Below are 21,077 nucleotides of genomic sequence, written 5' to 3' on the forward strand. Positions count from 1 at the left end.
AACAGTAGTTCACTAGTTCATCTTAATTTAAAAAAGAGAGATGCTTTTTGAACTATATGAAACGCAACTCAAACACCCCCTCTGGCTTTGGGATATTTGACAATTTACATTAGTCGTAAAATTGGTCAATGGCATGATTGTATCACTTGCAAGCTAGCAAAATTAAACACGTTAGTATAGCTGGTTAAATGCCAACCGTCATTACAGTGATATGAGCGCAACAAAACAAAATATCAGATATACCGGCAAAACAAATCAATAATTGATATAAGAGACAGGATGGACATCGTTTGAAGATGATCAACTAATCAAATCACACGTCAACCATACAAGATTACAAGAATTTTAGACAGACAAATTTACAGCAAAAAAAAACCACTAACTACACTTTGTATATTTATGGTTTCGAGTCATATATTTTCAATCAACACAGCATACCATGGTCCATGTACATTCTTACTCACTCTAGCCATGACACCCAACACCACGGCAGTTTCCGTCACCTTATTTGTCAGCATAACAGCACCAACTTGACGTAGTGCCTTTTCCGCCAACTTTCTTCCATGGCTCATACTGCCACTTAGTACAACTCCTCTTGTTGCAATATAAACGGCTTGTGATACCCTATTAAAAACTTGGTCCTCAGCTTGTACACTTTTTCTTAGCATTCTTGCCAGCACAAGCCTTCTTGACTCAGTTTTTGTTAAATCGTTGGCTGTATCAAAGTGTTCGGTTGTCTTGCTCATAACTTCAACAAGCTCCTCTAGGCCCGCATCTACAACTGTATCTAGGATCTGGGAAAGCTGCATCGAGCAAGTGCCCATCGTACTTTCCATTTCCTCAGGACTTGATATCATTTGCTCCATCACGAGTGTTTGTCGAAGAACTAAGATACTGTAATGTAAATGTGAATTTCATTAGAGAATGCATATTATAATGAAAAAAGACCAGCGGAAGGCAGTGTGTGCAAATGCATATCAGCACATTAGCGGTGTCAAAAAAGGTGGGTGGAGGGTGAGTTGGGCAATTGAGCTAAAACTGGTAACTTTTGTATGCCCACCCGCCTTGGTTGAGTTGGCCAAAAGCACTTCTTGACTGAAACTTTCAATAATTTCTAGTAGTATGTCAAATACAATTAAAACTCTCGTATTATGCGAATGATAATCAAACTTTTGAAGAGGGACGTGAAATGCACATAAAATCAGCCATACACATAGGTACAAATTGTATACCCTGCAATATAGAACTGCGTAAAACATGAAAGTTTTGTTGTATACATAATTGAATAGGATGAGTCCAGAGATTTTATGCATTAAAACTTAAAAGTAAACTTTTGGCTGACCTTTAACTCATTCATCCGGTTTCCTTTTAGCTAAAATTTTTTGTTTTACACATTCGACCAGTTAGTGATCAAACATCCTCAGCCAGAGAAACTTTTACTACCAGGTAGAAGACTCAGGGATATTAAACTTTTACTATCTGGTACAGGGGCGGAGCCAAGATTTCGAGTTGGCGGGGGAGGAGCGACTATATTCCTATTTTATTTAATGAATTTGGTTTGTGATTGAAGAATATCGACCTTATTTCTCTCTTCAACCTCAACATTTATATGCCCGAATGCAAATATCAAATAGTTGTTAAGTTGTGACTCGTATGTTGAATCGTTTTGTGAATCTTTGAATCGGGACTAATATCGTAAAAGTCATATAAATAATATGACAAATATATATTGTTGTATAAAGAAAAAATTTACTATAAACAAAATAAAATGAAAGAATAGAGAAATATACATCAAATTTTAAGGGTTCACTTATGCTAAACAAAAATTTTTCATGTAAAAAGCCTTTGTCTATATCAATGAAAATATATTATACAACTTACTCGTTTAAAGATAATATTCATGACTGTAAAAGGAATAATTATGATTTTGTGAAACATATATAATTATTTTGAAAAAGTCTAGATAGTTATGGGTTAAAAGTGTAAATAATCATAATAAAATAATACTAAATTCGCCAAGTTTGACCAGAAGTGATGCAATTATACAACTTCTTTTACTCTCCAGTATGCGTCTTCTTCATTTTGTAACTTGCTGACAGCCGGCCAGAAAATTTGTTTGTTTTTTTTTTTTTTTTCAGTAACATGAGCAATATAATGATATCTCTATACAAGAGTAGGATGTGAAAGTAGGTTTTATCTAACTAGCTTTTCAAATCAACCGAGATTAGAGGTGGTTCTATTGGAATTTCTTTGCATCTATAAACGGTGGAGTAGATCTTGTAAAGAAAACTATGAGTCATTGGGAGGGACCAGCCACCCCCTAGCCCCCCCCTCTCCCTCCGCCACTGATCTGGTAGTAATAGACTGATACTCAAAGACTCGATGATATAAAACTTTTACTACCTGATAGCAAGTACGATGATCTTCTGAAGTTGGTTCTGTAGAGACCGCAGCCGGAGAAAGTTGAGTTTTAGTGTTTCGGGCAACTCCTCCTGTATCACTCCATTAACATCGCTCACCAGCTTAACCAGGCCTAGTCTCACTAGTAAATCACCTTTTTCTCCCTTGCACTCTGTATATCCATCATCTACTGTAGAAAATAATAAAAGAATCCAAGTCTCCCTTGGCATAAGTATCATAACCAGAATTAGTAATGGCAAAATGAACAATTTTCAGTGCAGGTTAAAATGGGTTGGACGGGTTAGGTTGAACCATGACCATTTTTTGTCCATTTTTAAAGACATAATTATACATATTGAAGGTGTAAATGTGATAAATATATATATATATATATATGTTACTACAAAAGAACTTGAATAAAGCGAGTTTGGGTGATAAATTTATCTAAAATACAATAAGGTCCACTTTAAATCCATTTAACCATTCAACTCTGACCCTGTCCCATTTTAACTTGAGATTTGACCCTTTAAGAATGATCTCTTTCATAAACAGACATTAACCCATAACAATCGGTTGTAACTAAACCTGTGGTATTAGTGAGAGACATGTTGGGTGAAGTTTGCGATTTACTAAGAAAGTGTCCACCAGTCCTAAGAGCAGTGGAGGGAAGAGCATGCCTTTCTAAAGATGAATCTTCTTCCAACTCTAAAAGCATTCTCTTATGTTCACTCCATTCCTGATCTTTGGAAGGACCCGCGAATGAAAGCCACTGCATAGTCAATGGAAGTTGACGCAAGGCATCTGATGGTGGACCGTAGAGCTTTGTGAAAGCTTTTCCCAAGTACTCCAAACCAGAGGGTCCTTTTAGTAACGGTTCAAGGATCTTAATACGTGCCATGCTAATTTCTTGCTTGAGCACCTGACATAGAAACGATATGGTATATTGAATATGTATTGGGTAGTGTAAAGTAGAGATGACAGATGACAGGTTCTAGTAGGTCAAAAGTCGAAACAAGCAAAACTTTACGACAAATAAACAGTTATATTATACATTTACTAGACTTATTAATAGTATATGCGTTCAATATTGTTACAAATAGCAGATACAATATAGATGGGTAAACAGAGGAGTTTTGCCAGTTTGGGTGATGGCGAACCTTTTTGACTCGAATGTAAAAGGCCTATTCGGGATACCTATAAATGTAAAAGGCCTATTGGGTAAACAGAGATGTTTGCTTAGGGACGTTTGAAACTTGGCACTTTTTAGGGAACAGGACGCCTAACCACTAGGCCACCTTGGTGGTGGTTAAATTACAAATACAATAGTATTACAAACTTACAGTAATTATCCCACTTCATTTATTTGCCATGGTGAAGCTATTACACGTGAATACCAAATAGACCCATTTGACATGTTTCATTCTAAGTTAAATCTTTTAGCTGAACCCATCTGACTTGTTATCAAAAACAATAACATAAACCGACCTCTAGTGTAATGCCAAATTAAAAGGTTGCAAAGGAACTCTAAGTAAACAGGTACCTGTATCTGCTCTAGTACAAATCGCAAACCCTTTATCAAGGCTATTGCAAGTGAACGGTTTGATCCATCTCCGGCATGACATAACTCAACTAGTTCTGCCATAGTCTTCTGATAGGATACTTTAAGTTGGTTTTCATGAGCTACGGCTGATAGATTCTGCAAGCGGACTAATGCGAACTCCATGATCGTCCCAAGATATTGCATGTCCAAACGACGGGAACCCAACAACTGGGAAGAAAATTAAGGGTTGCCATCTGGCAATTTAGTAGGTAACCAACTAGATGAAATTTTAATTAAGTAACTAACGGCAAGTCAAAACCCATTTACTTGTGAAATATACTTTATCTCACAAGTCAGGGAGGTAAAAACAAAAAATAATAGCTAAAAAGATAAAGATTGAAAGTTGCTTAAAGTGTATTACTAAAGCACTATACTCTTTTAACATTTTACTAAAAATACAAAAGAATAGATCACTATCAAAAAAGTTGGGGTAAAGACGTAAAGTAAGACAGTACCCACAGCAAAATCATATATATATAACCGGTTATCACAATTTACATGCTTTGTGTGGGACTCCCACAAGTAAAGACAGAAGGTCCCATATCCTGAGACATGGCTCAAGGATCTTTACACATAGCAACCCAAGTTTGTAGATTTGGGATACACTCGAGCATTGGATACAGAACTAAAAACCCACCGTCTTCTGTGACCATATTTGACACAATAACTATTTTAAAAAAATCAAAAAACTGTACAAAAGGTGTTTCGGGTCCATCAAACGTAGCTCTTACTAAGAGCATCCTAGAGTAAACACTAAATTTTATGCAATCTACTCTAAAAATGATGTGCTCCAATGTCTAATTTAGATCTTACAAATTACTGTTAAAGAATCAGTTAATTAATTTAAGTTGTTTTAACTATTTTATATTTACAATAATAGAAACTAAAAACTAACAATTGTAAGTGACACCTGAAAATTTTAACAATATCGTAAATCAGGATTCAAGCCCTTTAAGTTCATTTTAAAGTTCCAAGTGAGAAGTTTCTGATAATATTTATTAATAAGATTTTTTAATGTAAGATATGTAGTTTTTTGAGAATAATTCATATATGACAAAGAGTATATATTAAATGTAAATAAAATCAAGGGGATGAAAATAAATGACAAGTTTTACAGTAATGAATAGTGTAAAATGAGGTTCATTGTTCACCACACTTAACTTAGTGTAGTGTTTAGTTACAACATAAAGAGATTATTTTTCATACTTTTACACTTAGGTTGGAATGAAAGGTACAATTAGTGCAAACATTGAAGATGCTCCAAAAATATAGGTTTTGACCTGTTAACCAACCCCACCACCTCTGGTTAATATATTGAAGGATAACCTACCTGTGAAAGAATATCAAGATCAATGGCTTCAAGAATCTCTTGTTTCCCGCTCTTAGAAGACATCTCAAAAAGCTCGTCCCTCACTTCCTTCATTAAAACAACAACATGATCGTAGTTCTCCTGTTGTATAGATTCAGAAATACCATCCCAGAAAGCTTTTTCCATTGTCCCCCGTACCTGTGGCCAAAGAAGGTGTAAACTGTAAACTTTCAAGATTCATTCTCTCGGGGCGGTTCTCGTTTTCCTTTTAGTATACACTGTAGGAACAAAGAAGAAAAGAATAGCAAATGATAGATGGTTGTATCTAGAACCAACTTTGACTACCTTGTACCTTTTGGTTTTCATCAGAAATATTTGAACCGTCAGCGACAGAATAATGCCACCCATGAAAAAATTCATTCACAATTAACACATTCTCCATGCCCAGCCTCTCGCCAGAATGGTTTACCAAACCTGAAGTGCTAGCAACAGAAGAGCCGAGGTGTTCAAATGGTGGTGCGCTAGCATCATCCCCAAACTGTGAGGTAACTACGCTGTTGCTTTCGTCATGCAGGGCAGCAATAAATGGAGAAGTTGCCAAGCAAGAAGGTGGCTTTGTGACCGGTGATATAGCTAGCATACTGTTCTCCTTGGATTTAAAGTACTGTTTTCGTGTTTCAGAAAGAGCATCTTGCAAACGCTCTATGCCAGCCTCTCCACTTAGGTGCATAACTTTTTCCTCCAGCAGTTTCTGATGTTCAGTTACCTGTATCTGGAGAGCCCAAAACCTATTAAGCAAGAAATTTGAATTCTATAGATACATTTTTGACATAATTACTTATGAATTCTACTACTCGAGTAGAGATGGAATAAGCAGTCCAAAACTGAAACTGATCCTAAACGAAAAGGACTTGTATGAGCATTTGTAGACCTTGCCCGGCCTGCCAGTCCTAAATCAGTTTGACACCCAGTTCAAAAATCGGTGGAAAACCAACCGGAATCAGTATAAACTGAAACTGGTTTTAGTCCAAACCCGACTTAAAACTAGAACCAGTCTAAGACCGGACTGAAATTAGTTTGAAATGAATTTTTATTACATTTTTACAAATTTAGTATGCATGAATACCCTTTTAAATGACCAGATTAAATGTCAAATGTCTCCAAGAATTACTCTTCCCAAGGACTACTCTTCCACTATTTTTTAGAATGCTCAATGTCTCCAAACTGTACAACTTACCAATTTTAAAGGCCAATTCTTTCCTCACCATCTTAATATATTAATCTTTTAGACTCTAGACTACGCACAACGTTGCTTTTGTTTGTTACTATGAAATGGGTTCATTAACAATTTACATATGAAAAAATGGCTTCTTACAGTTAAGTGCCCTAATGCTTTCATAGAATTAGGAATTTACTTGGCATTTTCAATTTTCACTTTTCAGACAATTTTCTGATTCTACAAGTTTTTTTTTCTTCTATATAATACTGATACGATCAAGTTATTAGGTTTGATAATTATTTAGTAATATTTATAAATAATATTAATTTTATTAGGTAAATATTATTGTTACTCTAGATATATCCTATGATATCTTTATCATTATTTAGTTAGCTTGCTAATCAATCTATAGGCTTGGTATTTATATAGATCATTAGCCTTGTCATGTTTATGGATAAATTAAATTAAATCGAGGTCGTCTGAGATAATGGCAACCAAAACAAGCTCAAAATTTGGTTTATCTTCAATGCCATCTAATGGTTCGGGATCGTGGGACAAATGTATGGGAGCACTTTGACACAAAACACTATTCTTTCAAAGAAGCACAATGTTTTATGCCATCAAAGTGGACATTTTTATCTCCCCCAAAAAAAAAGAAATAATAAATAAATAAATGAACAATACCACTCAAACACAAAAAATGAGATATGTGTCGGAAAGGCTGTTGAGTAAACATGAGCAAATGAAAATTGACGAGGAAGATCTATGTTGGATGTATAAACAACCACTTGCTCGTTTAGAAGGCATCTGAATGGTTATACAAGATGACCTATCTGTTAAGCCATGATGGTTTTTAACTTTTTATTGTTCAAATTATAATGAAGAATTTTCCGGTGACGGTTGTTTACAAATTAAATAATCTTACTATACTACTAAAGGAGTGTTACCACGTGATGTCACGATGCATTGTTGTCAGCTATATACCGCTGCCACATCAGATTAGTGATGTATAAGTGATGAAATTAGTAGGTATTTTTTGGTGTTTTACTACGTGAGAGATGAGACTTCTTTAAGAAGCTACATCATCTAAAAAAAAATCCCCCATAACCGGTTTCACTTTCATTATATTCTTTGAAATTCAAATTTTGAAAGCGTTATACCTTTCTCAGAGCTCAGGTCTAGAAATCTTCTTTTAATAATTTTCAGATCTTGTTCTACAACACACTGTTTAATCAAATACAGCTACTCTTTTAGTAATTATCCTTTTAGTAATTATCCGATCTGGTTCATCATCATTTTCATTATAAGATTCTACAAGGTTTGTTTATTTTTTATTTTTTTGGGTTTGAATTACTTATCATCAGATTATCATCTTCAGATTCATCATCATAATCCCCAAATTTTTCTTTTTATTTTAATTTTTTGAAATTAGGGTTTTTTTAATTTTTAATCTGAATATGGTTCTTTATGGATGTAATTATTCTATGCTTATGAATCCAGCGAATATCATCATCTTAATCTACATAGTCTATATCCTAAATACCATTAATTTCATTCTTTTTATTTCCGGTTTAGATATTTATTTATTTTTGAAGTATAAGTTCATGTCCATTTAGGAGTTTTTACAATGTTTAACTTATTTAGCTATGTCCATCTTTAATATGAAATTTGTGGGTCAGACAGAAGCCCTTTGACCTAGTTTCTGGGTTGGATTTCAATACCATTAGTGATTTCGGTTTATTCTTCGTATGAGAAAATTTGCATCAGATTGGAATCTTTGGTGCTGGCAATTGGTCACAATTTGTGATTGATTCTTTGGTGTCAAATGGATCCGATTGTGTTTTCTTGATCCTTAAATACTTGCTATTTCATGATAATTGATTATAAACGTCCCATTTTATTGGCTATGATGATGTGGGTCGATTCAAAGAAAGTTGAATTTATGTGTTCCTTGGCGTGGCATTTGATGCAGCCATGTTGAACCATTGCTCATACTTGTCTGAGCCGAATGAGTATATGATGAATTATACGATCCAATACAATCATTGGATTCATTAGCTATGATGATATGTTTTATACGACCATTGAATAGGTTAATATAATGGATGGTTGTCCCTTCTAATTTGATTGGCTATGATGATATTACATGTTTACATGAAAAAAAGATGAGATTATGTGTTCCTTGGCTTGGCACTTGAGGTGTGTATGTGACCTTGCTATCACATGACAACCGTTTTTGAGCTCGACCAGTAGGGAAAACAGGGGCTGATTTCCGGGTTCTTACAAAATTGGGGCGGTGAACTAAGATAAGAGCCTTTTCACTATACCTTTAATGTATACAACTTACATGATTATTGCTTTTTTAAATGATTTTGTGTTGTGCTAATATATCTTTATGTAACAGATTATACTTGCTCCCTACATGAAAGAAGGCATTCATGTTGATGTGCTTTGCTGTGAGGTGTGACTGAAGTCATTACACCCATCAAATGGGTGTAGAGAGGTTATGTGTTTGAATGGCCAGTAAGAAGGTAACTTCATATTTATGCACCCACAACCTAACCCCCCCCCCCCCCCCCCCCCCCTTTTCCCCTCTTTCAGTTTACCCATTGGTTTTGCCAAATTCGCAGGTTGTAGTGCTATGAGAAGGTATGTATCTCACTTGCAAAAGGTGAGCTTTTTAACTTGTGTATATCTTATAAAGTGCATTTGTGGAATTTTGAGGTTTAGGTTTTGAGTAATTAGTAAAGATGTCTTGTATGAAGTTAGGATCTAAAGCAGGTGAGTTTCTAAAGTAGATCAGCCTTGCTTTATTTTGCATAATCAATGAAAGTTTTGTCATTTGTTTTATCTATTCGATATATGTATCATGTATGTGTGTATATACTGTATAATTTTGTATCATGAAGAAGTAAGTTGCTTGTGAACTAATTTGGCTCAATTTGGGTTTTGTTTTATGTCAAATAGGTTAAATGGGTCAACTACAAGTGTTTGGTTAAAAAGGTAACTGGTCAAAGAATTACAAGGGGTTGACACTTATTGATAGGGGAACTTGGAAAGCGAAGGATACGTAGTTGTAGCAAAGCTATTGAGACACTGATTATATGGTGAGTTTTGTTTTAGATTAAATTCTTTAAATTGTTTGGTTTTATATTAATGTACATAAACGGTTTGATTATATGTTTCAGTTGATGAAATATCCAAAAGAATCCAAGGTTTGTGTTTTCAATCCACTGAGATTTACAAAATAAGAGAAAACTGTTGCTTATCTGAAGGTATCACATATGATACTGTTATTGATGTTTATTTGAAACTATCCCCATTTCAAGCATTATTGCTAAATTTGCCTGTTTAAGTTAACATTTTTCTGTTTTAGGTGATAGTTGCAGTTTTTGACTTTAACTTACAGTCACTTATTCTGTTCAGTGATGCATCATATGGGAAAATCTTTAGATACAAGTTGTTCGTGGGTATCTAAGGTATTCCTTTATCTTTTCAATTAGTATTTTTTGCCACTGATGCATCATATGTCTTCATGTCATTATGAATTGTTTTTTTGGAATACAAGGTGTGAAACTCTGTCAAAAAACACAATGGGGTGACCATATTTCTATCATTCATGGAAGCTATTCTCATAATGTATGAATGTATGTATCAATATAGATTGAACTTCATACATATAGATGTCTCTGTAACAGTTAGACACCTTATCCAGAAAATCTTACATGCCGGCATGTGTATATATCTGTGGTGCAGGTTTAACACTAGCAGAGAAGCTCCTCGACTTGTATCATGGCAGATGGGAACAAAATGTGGATCATGTATTTTAGAAGCTACTATACTAAAATGCCTTTCTTGGCCATATTTGTGTATGCATCTCTTCTCAAAATCTGTAGGTATTCTTTATTTCCTCTTTACACTATGAATTGTGCACGTTATTTATGTAGGAATAAGGTGTATGTCATATATGCATGAAATGATCATGGATTGCATTATATATACTCTTGATGACTTGCTTATGAGATATTGTTGCTTTGAGAATAAATTTGATTAGATTCTTGAGACTGCATTGAGTTTTCGAAATTCTTGGGCTGGTTACAAGGAAACTGTTGGGCTGTGGGATTGTCTGGCTATTATGCATATATTTTGAACAACTTCTTTTTTTAAGAACATTTTCTTACCAGTTTTTTACTCCATTTGAAGGTTTACCCAACCTTCATATTGAATAGCTGCTTACAGGATGATGAGTATATTGCATCTTTGCAAGCTGGCAGAGAAAAAGAGCTGCTAGAACAGTCAGCCAAAGAAGCTGCTATTGAAGAAGAAAGGCGTAAGGAAGAAGAGGCACACATAAAGTTGGAAGAAGAACATGTGATGGGTGTTTAATATAGTTGCCCCGTAAACTGTTTATGCATATTGGAATGTGTTAACTGCTCACAACGTGCTTCACCACCACCAACCCTTTCTATCCAAAATAGTTGCTCTAGACCAAATATGAACCCAAACAGAAGCACAAGTGATATTAGCCGTGGGTTGTAGGCTATGAAAGGGTAAGATTGATCATAGTTACTAAAGCAACGATAAGTTTCATGATATTTTAAATTTGGAGTTTAGACATCTGATCTTACAAGATTATTTTTGAGTTTATACTAAATCAGGATTTGTTTAAATCTTTTGCAGCTGCAACCCATAAGCAGAGTACAGAGCTTATGCAAGTCGATGCCCTTACAAATGACGAAGTTAAAAGCCATCTGCAAGTGAGTTCTAAACTTCTAATGTTTTAGTTCAGAAAAACCTTTGATCATTTTTGACATAACTTCATTTTAATTACCCAAGTTGAGGGTTATATCATGAATTCTAAAACTAATTCTTCCTTTTTTTCCCCTCTAAATTGTAGAAATGAAGACTTCATTCATGGAGACTGCCATATTACTTGGTGCCATAGTTATAATTTTATATGAATTTATGGGCATATTTAAAAATAGATACAGATGTAATGTATATATGTATTCTGAGATGAATTTTAGTTTATGGGTTTAATTTCTTTTTGAAAAGTAGTTTATGGGTTTAATTAGGTTGATAAGTTGCGTTCGCGAGTGTATGAGAAATAGTCGGGCTTATTTGTTGGCCAATATAAGAAAATTACACTGATACTTCAAGGGTGATTTTAATGATGGCATATAAACTCTCAAGAGTATTTTGCACTTTTTCATGGAATATAATGCAAAATGGGTAGATCTTTTGTTTTTTTAACTGTATATATAATATATAGGAGGATTTTATGTTGCTATGCCCAAAACATATATTTATGAAATTTCAAAGAGAAAAAAAAGTCAAAAGTAGGGTACAGGAAACGGTAGCAACCATGACTTAAGCTTTTGTATGTTCAAAGTGTTGCTCATGTTAACTTAAGTTTATTTAAAAAAATTTCTAGAACCCATATTTGAGATAGAGGCCCACCTGCCCAAGAGATATTAATCGATATGCATACATATATGTTTTAATAGGTTTGTACATCAAGACTTATATGAATTATATTGAGGTTGCAAATGTATGGAGTTTTCATTTGAAAAAGAGATTTGAGTTCACAAGTAACAACATGGGTATGAAATAATAAATGATTTTACGTCCACAAAAAAAAAAAAAAGAAGATAACTTGGGGTTTAAGTACATATAAAAAAGCGATAATCACCATAACGTTAACCAATTGTCAAAATTCCGTTAAATACTACCAATCATTGTTTTTCAGATACAATTTATAAAATTACAAGTGTCAATTCTATAACCTAACCGTAAATAAATAAACAAATTTATATCAACAGGCCCGCGTTTTACGCGGGATCTAAATCTAGTGAATGTCTTAATAAAAAAAATGAGATAATGAATGTGATAACTATGGCTATGATTTAGGATTCTTATAAGTGGTACCAAAGAACCTATTAATTTGAGATAACTATGCCTGTGTCCTGGTTTGCTAATATTTACTAATATGACTTTGCAACAACTTGATGTAAAATACTTAAAGGTTTGTGTAATTAGATAGTATCCATAAGATACATAAGACTTTCTACATGATTTTTTATATTGATTGTCTTTATATCATTGAATGCGAGGTTATAACTTTTTTTTTTTAAAATAAAATCTGAGACCAATCTTTGGCCATCTCTATATCCGGTTATGTTATATTACTAAAGCGGTCAAATGGGTGAACTAATTAGTAGCAGTAAAGGACATGGGTCAAAGGAGTTGAGAGTAACCAAAGCATAATTGATAAAACTTAATAAACCACTTCATTAAAATATATATAAAAAAAGCAGAAATTTTGTTAATCAAACTTGTATGCTAAATCTTCTTCAAGTAATTAGATTTGGACAAAAAACAAAATTATAGGTCACCCCAACCTGTACCAAATCATTTCTTTTGACCCAAACCCATGTTAACCCATTCCTGCACCCAAACCGCCAACTCTCTCAATTTAGAGACTATTGAATTCCACTGATGCATTGGTATGATACAAACAACAAAAATAATAGAACCTGTTTCTGAAGAGCTTTCATGTCATGCGTAAGGGCACTATCAGCTTGGTTAGGTGCCGGCTTGTATCTTCGTATCATAGAGATTTCCATCTGGCAGGCAGCCTTTACCAAATCTTGTTCTAAGGACTCTACATCCTTAACCTTCCATATAACAAAGCTATTCAAGTAGGAGCACCATGCTGCATCAAAAGCAGCAAGTTGAGACCTGAAGGTGCAATGTCTAGCCAGACTAGGATTGGATCCTTCACCAGACGTCTTTGAAGGCCCATTTAATATTATGCAAACCAACAACTCAAATTCTTGGATAAACTTCTTGGCAGAGTCGACTAAAACAGTCTCACGCACACCTTGACCACTAAAAACAGTGTCGGGATGATCTAAAACCATGTAAGCACTTAGTACAACTCTGGGTTGGTATCTTGATAATCTCACAGATGTTTTGGTGATTGCTCTAGGAGAGACTACTTTTACGTGTCTGTTATTTGGCGAAACAACTCGTGTAAGAAGGTGACTAATGTCATCCAGATTTTTCCCGGATGTCACATCCAGTAGAGCTTTGTAACGGGTCTCGAGTCGATCAAGTAAAGCTTTTGTAGTCTGAAGTGTAGAAGATTTGTCAATTAAAAATGCAAAATGCTCAAATGGCATTGACTTCCCATGACTTGCATTAATATTTAAAACATAGTAGCTCTTTGCCAAGTTTAAGGTAGTCCTCTGCTTTATAAATTTCCTCCAGCATCTAACAAAAGAAATAAAATCGATTTTATACAACATCTCAAAATTTGCAATCATAAAAGGTAACTGAATACATATCCAGCAAGATCAAAATTTGATTAGTCTTCCCAGAGCAACAACCGGTAATTGACTGCCACCATAGCATATATGGTACTTAGTCAAGGGTTAACGACTATATATGATTCTGTACCTCAACAGCTTTTTTGACAGATTGTCAGCTTGCCTTTGAGTCTTCATATTACAGTTAACACCTACAACATTATGTAGGCTTACATTCTGCAGTAGATGATCTGCTCTCTGTCTCTTTGCTTGTGAGGCAGGCTTAGCTTCCTTCTTTACTTGTAGGCACCTATCATGTTCTCTCTTCTTTTCAGCTTCCACTAGTTCCAACCAGTTCTTCTCAGCAGTTGCATGCTTCTGGTTATACTTGCCACGGAAGGAAATTGTTCTTAGTAACGATTGAGATGTCTTCTCCCTTAATGTGGCTCTTCGTTGGCTATGCGCCTTGAGGATCTGAATTCTATTAATCTCTACATGCTTAGTGATATGACCAAGAGGAAATTGTATTGAAAACAAGTAACAAGAATTATTAAAAAAAAAAAAAAAATGACCCAAAGTGTGTTTAAACTCATCACTTATCCAAGTGGCGTCTTGTATAACATTAGTGCACTGTTGTTTTAAGCATTGGTCAGTGATAAGATCCCAATTAAAGTGTATTCAAGAAAGAAATGGAAGCAGATCAAAGATGCCAACATGGGGCAGTTGAATTATGTATTTGGGTCTGAGTTGAATCCACTGGGTCACAAAACCAGTAGGAATTTGGAAGAGTGGGGAGCAATAAGTAAGCTAATTATTATTAACAGAAAGTTGGAGGGTTAAAGATGGGGGTTAAGGACCTGTCCCTTTGCCCTCTTTAATGGGAAGTATTAAATGTTAAGGCCTATATAAGCAAGATGTTCTCTTTTATTTTGGTGTTCCAGTTTTTCATTTACAAAGTATTATGTAATTGGAGACTTTTCCCCTCTCGAATCGGGCTGTCTATCTCAACATAAATAAAAATATCCTGCTTGAATATTTGATCCTATCAGTCAGATCTTATATCTAGTAAGAATGCGCCATAATGTATATTCTATAACAATGACAAAACTTTGGACTACATGTATAGCTCTTATATACATATGCTTTCATGTTCCTACAGATACGTATCACCTTGTGTATGTTTAACATAATTGAGCACATAAACATTCTACGCTCACAGAAGCTATGGGGATGGGGAAAGACGTAAAAATTAGGAGTTGAAAATGGCTTCATGTAAATACTGTGAACATATCAGCTTTCTGATAATTTGCGGATACGAATTTGGGACAACCTTTTTTTCTAACAACATAAAATTTAGCTTCCACGTGCCTAGTACGAGCATGGAAAATAGGATTAGTAAGGAGATAGATTGCACCTAGATTGTCACTCCCTATAGGGTAACAGCTGCTAAAGGTACACACACGTTCAATGTCATCTCTCTAAGAAGAAAAGGATGGAGAAGGAGGTTATGTATATGTATGCTTCTATGGAAGAAAATTTGATTTCAGTACATTATTTATGGATACAAAAGATGCCAAGTAACATTGATAAAACTGGTATTCTTATCTCTAGTCAACAATGCCAAATATAGCCTTATACTGGTCATCTTTATCATTCAATAGTATTGCTATGGTTTTTTTACCCTATCCAGGGGTTCATATGTATATCCTGGACAACCTATTTAAATATGAACTAACCGAAGCACATAAAAGAGAATACACATGAAGAAACCGGACCAGATCAAAGAGAAGACCCATGACCTTACTGATGTGCGTGTTATATATCTGAAATTTGGAATATGTCTTGATATTCTATAAAACAATAAATAAGGTATTTATACAAGACCAAAATGGGTAGACTAAAACTATAAAATTTCTATAACAAACTGAAAACTATACAACAGCTAATGACATTTATACATAACTGTGCACTCCTCAAGTAGCCAAGTACAAGAGAAGATATTAATCACGAATGTTAGAGCTACAGATTTTGTACAGCTGTTATTGCCTAATTATAGGCTGTAATTTAGAATTATTATAATTACCTTCCTATAAAATTTCTATAATAAACTGAAAACTATACAACAGCTGATGACATTTATACATAACTGTGCACTCCTCAAGTAGTCCAAGTACATGAGAAGATGTTAGTCACGCATGTTAGAGCTACAGATTTTGTACAGCTGTTATTGCCTAATTATAGGCTGTAATTTAGAATTATTATAATTACCTTCCTATGATAGATTATGTACACTAGTACATAACAGGGTTCCATGATTCAAGCGGCTAATTCAACTACACATTGTTCAAATGAATGAAGGGAAATTAAGAAATGAATTATCAACTATATACTGCTTGGAGCTATTTGGGCTACATTGCCAAAAGATAAGCTGCCAATAGCAGCGGGGTGCATATCTTATGAAGAACTAAATGTCATGGAACCGTGCATTAACAAACCAACGATTTAAATTGATCAAACAAAAACCTAACACTCCTCTTGAAAACAAAAGGTCCATTAAAACCATCAAATATAATTTCAGCTCATGCATGTATTGAAGCGTTTCGTGATGTGAAAACATGTAAGATTGGGGAAAATATATACCTTTTCTGTTCAGCAGCCTGTAGCTTGGCCTCTAGACGTTGAGCAAGGTTACGGTCATCTGCAGCTTTAAAGCTCCTACGCTTTAGCTGGGCCTTACTAGACAAGTTCTCATAAAACTTCTGTAGCCAATAAAAAAAACCAGCAAAAATGGATAAAACCCGCATAACCATTTATTTATCATCAATACTATAAAGCAAACAGAGTTTTCAACTTTCAATATTCAACTTTGAACAATATACACATGCTAATGCATGATGTACAATACATCTAATCTAAACCATATTTAATCAATAGACATACTTGCCATCGCCACCGCTACCGCCGCCACCACCACCGCCGCTATCGCTACCACCACCAATCGTCGCAGCAACGCGCCACCACCACCCGTCACCGCTGCCGCCATCTCCACCGCCGCCGCTACGCCACACGCCACATGCCGTTATACCGCCGCATCGCGCAGGTACCGTTCTATCATAGTTAAATCAAAACTCCTAAGAAATCAAGTTACCAATTTCCAAGCGATCAATTAACATAATTCAGTTTCTAGTTCACTTGGTTAATTTTAGTTATTATATACCAGAACCAGGAGAAAGACTAGATATAGTTCATCTGGCTCACACCAGTAAAGATTTTGTAGCATCCTTTTTTTTTTATCGGTTTTACTAGTTTTATAAAAACAAGCCAGTGAAACATAAACCAGAAGGGGCATGTTTAAGCTTGTTAAAGCTAGAGACGCTTGTCAAGGTTAGTGTATGAAGTTCGGAGCTCCAAGTTAGGCTCGAACTCGACTTGAGGCTCCCATCAGTCCCAACTTTTTATTTATTTTCAGGTTGCATACAACATTACAACTAACAATGTAATTGCACCGATATACAATATAACTTTCACTATATATATATTGAAAATTTCAAGCAAGTGACTACCTTTAAATAAACAATAATCAAAATATATAATAACAAAAATAAAAAAAGAGTAACCTGGCGACGAAGATCTGCATTTTGAAGCTTAGCTTCAATTTCTTCAATGGAAGACGGAAAATTATAAGCATTTAATTCTGTGAGTCTCCGACGTAGCCACGGCGGTACAGTCAATGGCGCACCGTCAGAAACCGGAAATTCGATCGCCGGTTCGTCAGACTCCGGTGAGTTAGCTACATCCATTGATTGGATCTCCGATCAACAGATTCTGTCAATCGATTTGAATTAAGAAGAAAAAAGGTTTAGGATTGATGGATTAGAATTTAGTTTAATGATTTATAAATAAAAACCAGTGCTTAGACCATAAAGACAACCCTAAATCATTTTTCATAAAATTTATTTTAAGATTGTATTAATGAATTTGGACATAATAAAAATATTCTTATGAGTTATTAATTTAAAGAAGAAGAATGTTAGATATACCTTGGGATTTATTAATGATACACGAGGGCTTAAAACGCGTATATTACACGTCGGAGAGAAATTATAAAATGGATTGCCCATAGTAGGTGCATATAAGAAGGATTATGTTGGTTACCTGGATGTGATAGGTATTGTGAATTTTCCCCCACTTTGATATATAGACCCATGTGGATGCACTATAACCTTAAATAATTTTTTTAACACCAGTTCAAGCATGCATGTAGCGAAGTAAATGTACTCTTATTACAACTAATGACTATTTTAAAAAAAATTAATGACTTAAAATGCATAGAAAAGTCTTATTTAGCACTAAAATAAACCATATATGCCTCATAATTTTCATCACAAATTTGATAGGTTGTTCTTTGTATAAGATTTGAAATTTGTTGATCATTCATTTTAACTCCAATAGCACCAGTGGCATCTACAATCCTAACTTGCACATTAAACCTACAAAAAAAAACAGAGATACAATTTTACTACACAACTTAATGATTATAGAGTTTTCATATGAAATATAAATATATACCTAGGATTGATAAGAACTCCTTCCTTGTTACATGAACAACAAATCCACATTTTGTTGTCCCATAAAGCATCAATAATGTCGACTGCATCCATGTAGAGATCGGTCAACTTAACTTCTTGAGAACAGTTCACATATTCCATTGAATACCATAACTGGTCGGTTGGAATAAAACCGATTGTTGCAACAACAACCACTTTATCAAACTGTCAAAATGAAAATGTTTATACATTAGAATGTCAAAAAGCTAGTTATAAATTCGAAAGAAAGTTATGTTAAAAAGTAATCTAATCAAAAAAGAAAAATTCACAAACAATGAATACTTACATGTTCGTCCATCAGGATCATCTCAATACTACCTATGTTATTAACATCTCCATATAGAGGTTGCTTCCATAGCTGCAAATTCTAACCGTTATCGTACATGGCTTATTATTTGGACGCAAGTTTCTAATTGAAACATGGTTTAGTGAAGCCATGCTAAAATTGATCTGTTATGTGTTTACGTTTTAAAATGCCTTAAAATTGAATGGAAGTGGCCTTATATAGACATAGACATGCAAGGAAGTAACCGCCACAAGCAATACACGAACGGTTACATATTCAAATTTTTGAAAATTTGAACTTCTTGAAAGCATAACTAATATGTTTTCGAAAATTTGAACTTCTTATAAAAGTAACTAATCCGTAGACCTTCCAAGGAGCGATATTGTAATGATTTTTGGGCTTTCTTGCATTTTTAAGCATGCCACATAGGCAATAACTAACAAATTTTGAAGTGAGATTTATATAATGTAGGGATAATATTAGGAATGAGTGTAAATTTATGGTTAATTTCTTACTCAATATTTATATCGTATTAAAAAAAATTGAAATTAATAACCGAAAAATAAAAAATACCTCACTTAAATTCTCATATTCTGACATTGTTATGTATCGACAATGTTTGACAAAAGTCATTGGTGACGCGTAAATATGTAGATTCATAATTTCTGTTTTGGTTATATCACATGAAGTTACTTCTGTAGTTGCTTGATATCTACATGTATTTATAAATTAAGAGCTTTAATGCATAATTCATTCATGATATAAGAATTATCTTTTTTTTTTGGACACTTTCATATAATTTTAGGTCCCATGTATAATACTTCTTCACATATAAACAAATTTCATCAACTTTATCGTCCATTAGCAATCTTGTACCATATGCAACATCGGATATAATTATATTACCTATATACAATAGATTTACACGTGTAATTAAAACTATAAAAAACATTTAAGTTAAACTTACAAAATTATACATTTCGAATTTAGTAAAAATAATCTAAATATAATTAAAACTAATAGTTGTAATCTAAATACATTACCTCCACAATTTCGAGCTCTCACGAATTGTAATATCATAACCAATATAGATAATTCATAACATTGAACAACCCGCATAAATATATCCACATAATGATTATGTAAAATACATTCAATCTTCTTTCCACTGAAATAGTTAAAATATAAGATATTAGTGAATACATAATAATATGAAATCTAAATGATTAACTGATTATTATTAAGTATATATCGATGAATTTAATTGCATATACTAACCTCTTGTCTTGCAACACCAAACTCAGTCTCTTTAATTTTTTTTCATGCCATTTAAAACACAAAGTATCTCCAACATCTACAACTCTTCCAATTACATCTGATTGTACGTAACGTCTATAATAATATATAATTTATGATCATATCTTGCATATATAAAATCAAAATATAGAAATATTAACCAATATGATATGCTTCATATATATACAGTATAGAAAAAAATATATAAAGTAATCTAATAAAAAAGAAAAATTCACAAACAATGAATACTTACATGTTCGTCCATCAGAATCATCTCAATGCTACCTATGTTATTAACATCTCCATATAGAGGTTGCTTCCATACTTACATGGCTTATTATTTGGAAGCAAATTTCTAATTGAAACATGGTTTAGTGAAGCCATGCTAAAATTGATATGTTATGGTTTACGTTTTGAAATGCCTTTAAACTGAATGGAAGTGGCCTTATATAGACATAGACATGCAAGAAAGTAACCGCCTCAAGTAATACACGAACGGTTACATATTCAAATTTTTGAAAATTTGAACTTGTATAAAGCATAACTAATCCGTTTTCAAAAATTTGAACTTCTTATAAAATAACTAATCCGTAGACCTTCCAAGGAGCAATATTTAGATGATTTTTGGGCTTTCTTGCATTTTTAAGCATGCCACATAGGCAATAACTAACAAATTTTGAAGTGAGATTTATATAATGTAAGGATGATTGAGAGTTTGAAATGGATCAGAATAATTAGATATTTTCACTATGTTTTTGAGTTTTTTAGATGGGGAAAAGAAAAGAATGCTAAGTGATTTTAAATAGAGTTTTTTTTAAGTGAGAAAGCATATGAATTGAAATGATTTAAATAAAAGTTTTAGTTGTTTTTTTTAAAAAAAAGTCTCTTTTTTATTAGTGGGATGATTTGAAAGGATCAAATCTTACCTCTTTTTATCATATTACTTCTTTTCTTTTTTTTTTAAAAATAGACTAAGGATCAAATCTTACCTCTTCTTATCATATTACTTCTTTTCTTTTTTTTAAAAAAGAGACAAGAAGTGGGAAGGAA

At 33.7% G+C, this 21,077-nt stretch overlaps 1 protein-coding gene and 2 long non-coding RNA genes across 4 annotated transcripts; 1 reads left to right on the forward strand and 2 right to left on the reverse strand.

Moving 5' to 3' along the window:
* Positions 1-280: 280 nt before the first annotated feature.
* Positions 281-17,711, reverse strand: LOC122599358. Of its 2 annotated transcripts, XM_043771864.1 has the most exons (10): positions 17,456-17,711; positions 16,479-16,597; positions 13,990-14,319; positions 13,065-13,803; positions 5,662-6,081; positions 5,331-5,507; positions 3,941-4,168; positions 2,986-3,319; positions 2,404-2,590; positions 281-894 (listed from the first exon to the last, which is right to left on the reverse strand). In XM_043771864.1, the coding sequence occupies exons 1-10, from the start codon at positions 17,636-17,638 to the stop codon at positions 411-413; spliced, it is 3,201 nt and encodes a 1,066-aa protein (XP_043627799.1). In that variant the 5' UTR covers positions 17,639-17,711; the 3' UTR covers positions 281-410. The 2 variants fall into 2 exon arrangements, with proteins under 2 accessions (XP_043627799.1, XP_043627800.1); XM_043771865.1 differs by lacking the exon at positions 281-894 and having other exon boundaries at positions 2,507-2,590; positions 3,078-3,319.
* Positions 10,587-11,844, forward strand: LOC122599359. The gene is made up of 3 exons (XR_006323916.1): positions 10,587-11,078; positions 11,209-11,285; positions 11,426-11,844. It is a non-coding gene; the product is annotated as an uncharacterized LOC122599359 (long non-coding RNA).
* Positions 17,712-19,780: 2,069 nt separating the features above from the next.
* On the reverse strand, positions 19,781-20,317 carry LOC122599134. The gene is made up of 3 exons (XR_006323873.1): positions 20,281-20,317; positions 20,010-20,106; positions 19,781-19,899 (listed from the first exon to the last, which is right to left on the reverse strand). It is a non-coding gene; the product is annotated as an uncharacterized LOC122599134 (long non-coding RNA).
* Positions 20,318-21,077: the final 760 nt, after the last annotated feature.

Source organism: Erigeron canadensis, chromosome 5, assembly GCF_010389155.1.
Source record: "Erigeron canadensis isolate Cc75 chromosome 5, C_canadensis_v1, whole genome shotgun sequence".
Classification (NCBI taxonomy): domain Eukaryota; kingdom Viridiplantae; phylum Streptophyta; class Magnoliopsida; order Asterales; family Asteraceae; genus Erigeron; species Erigeron canadensis.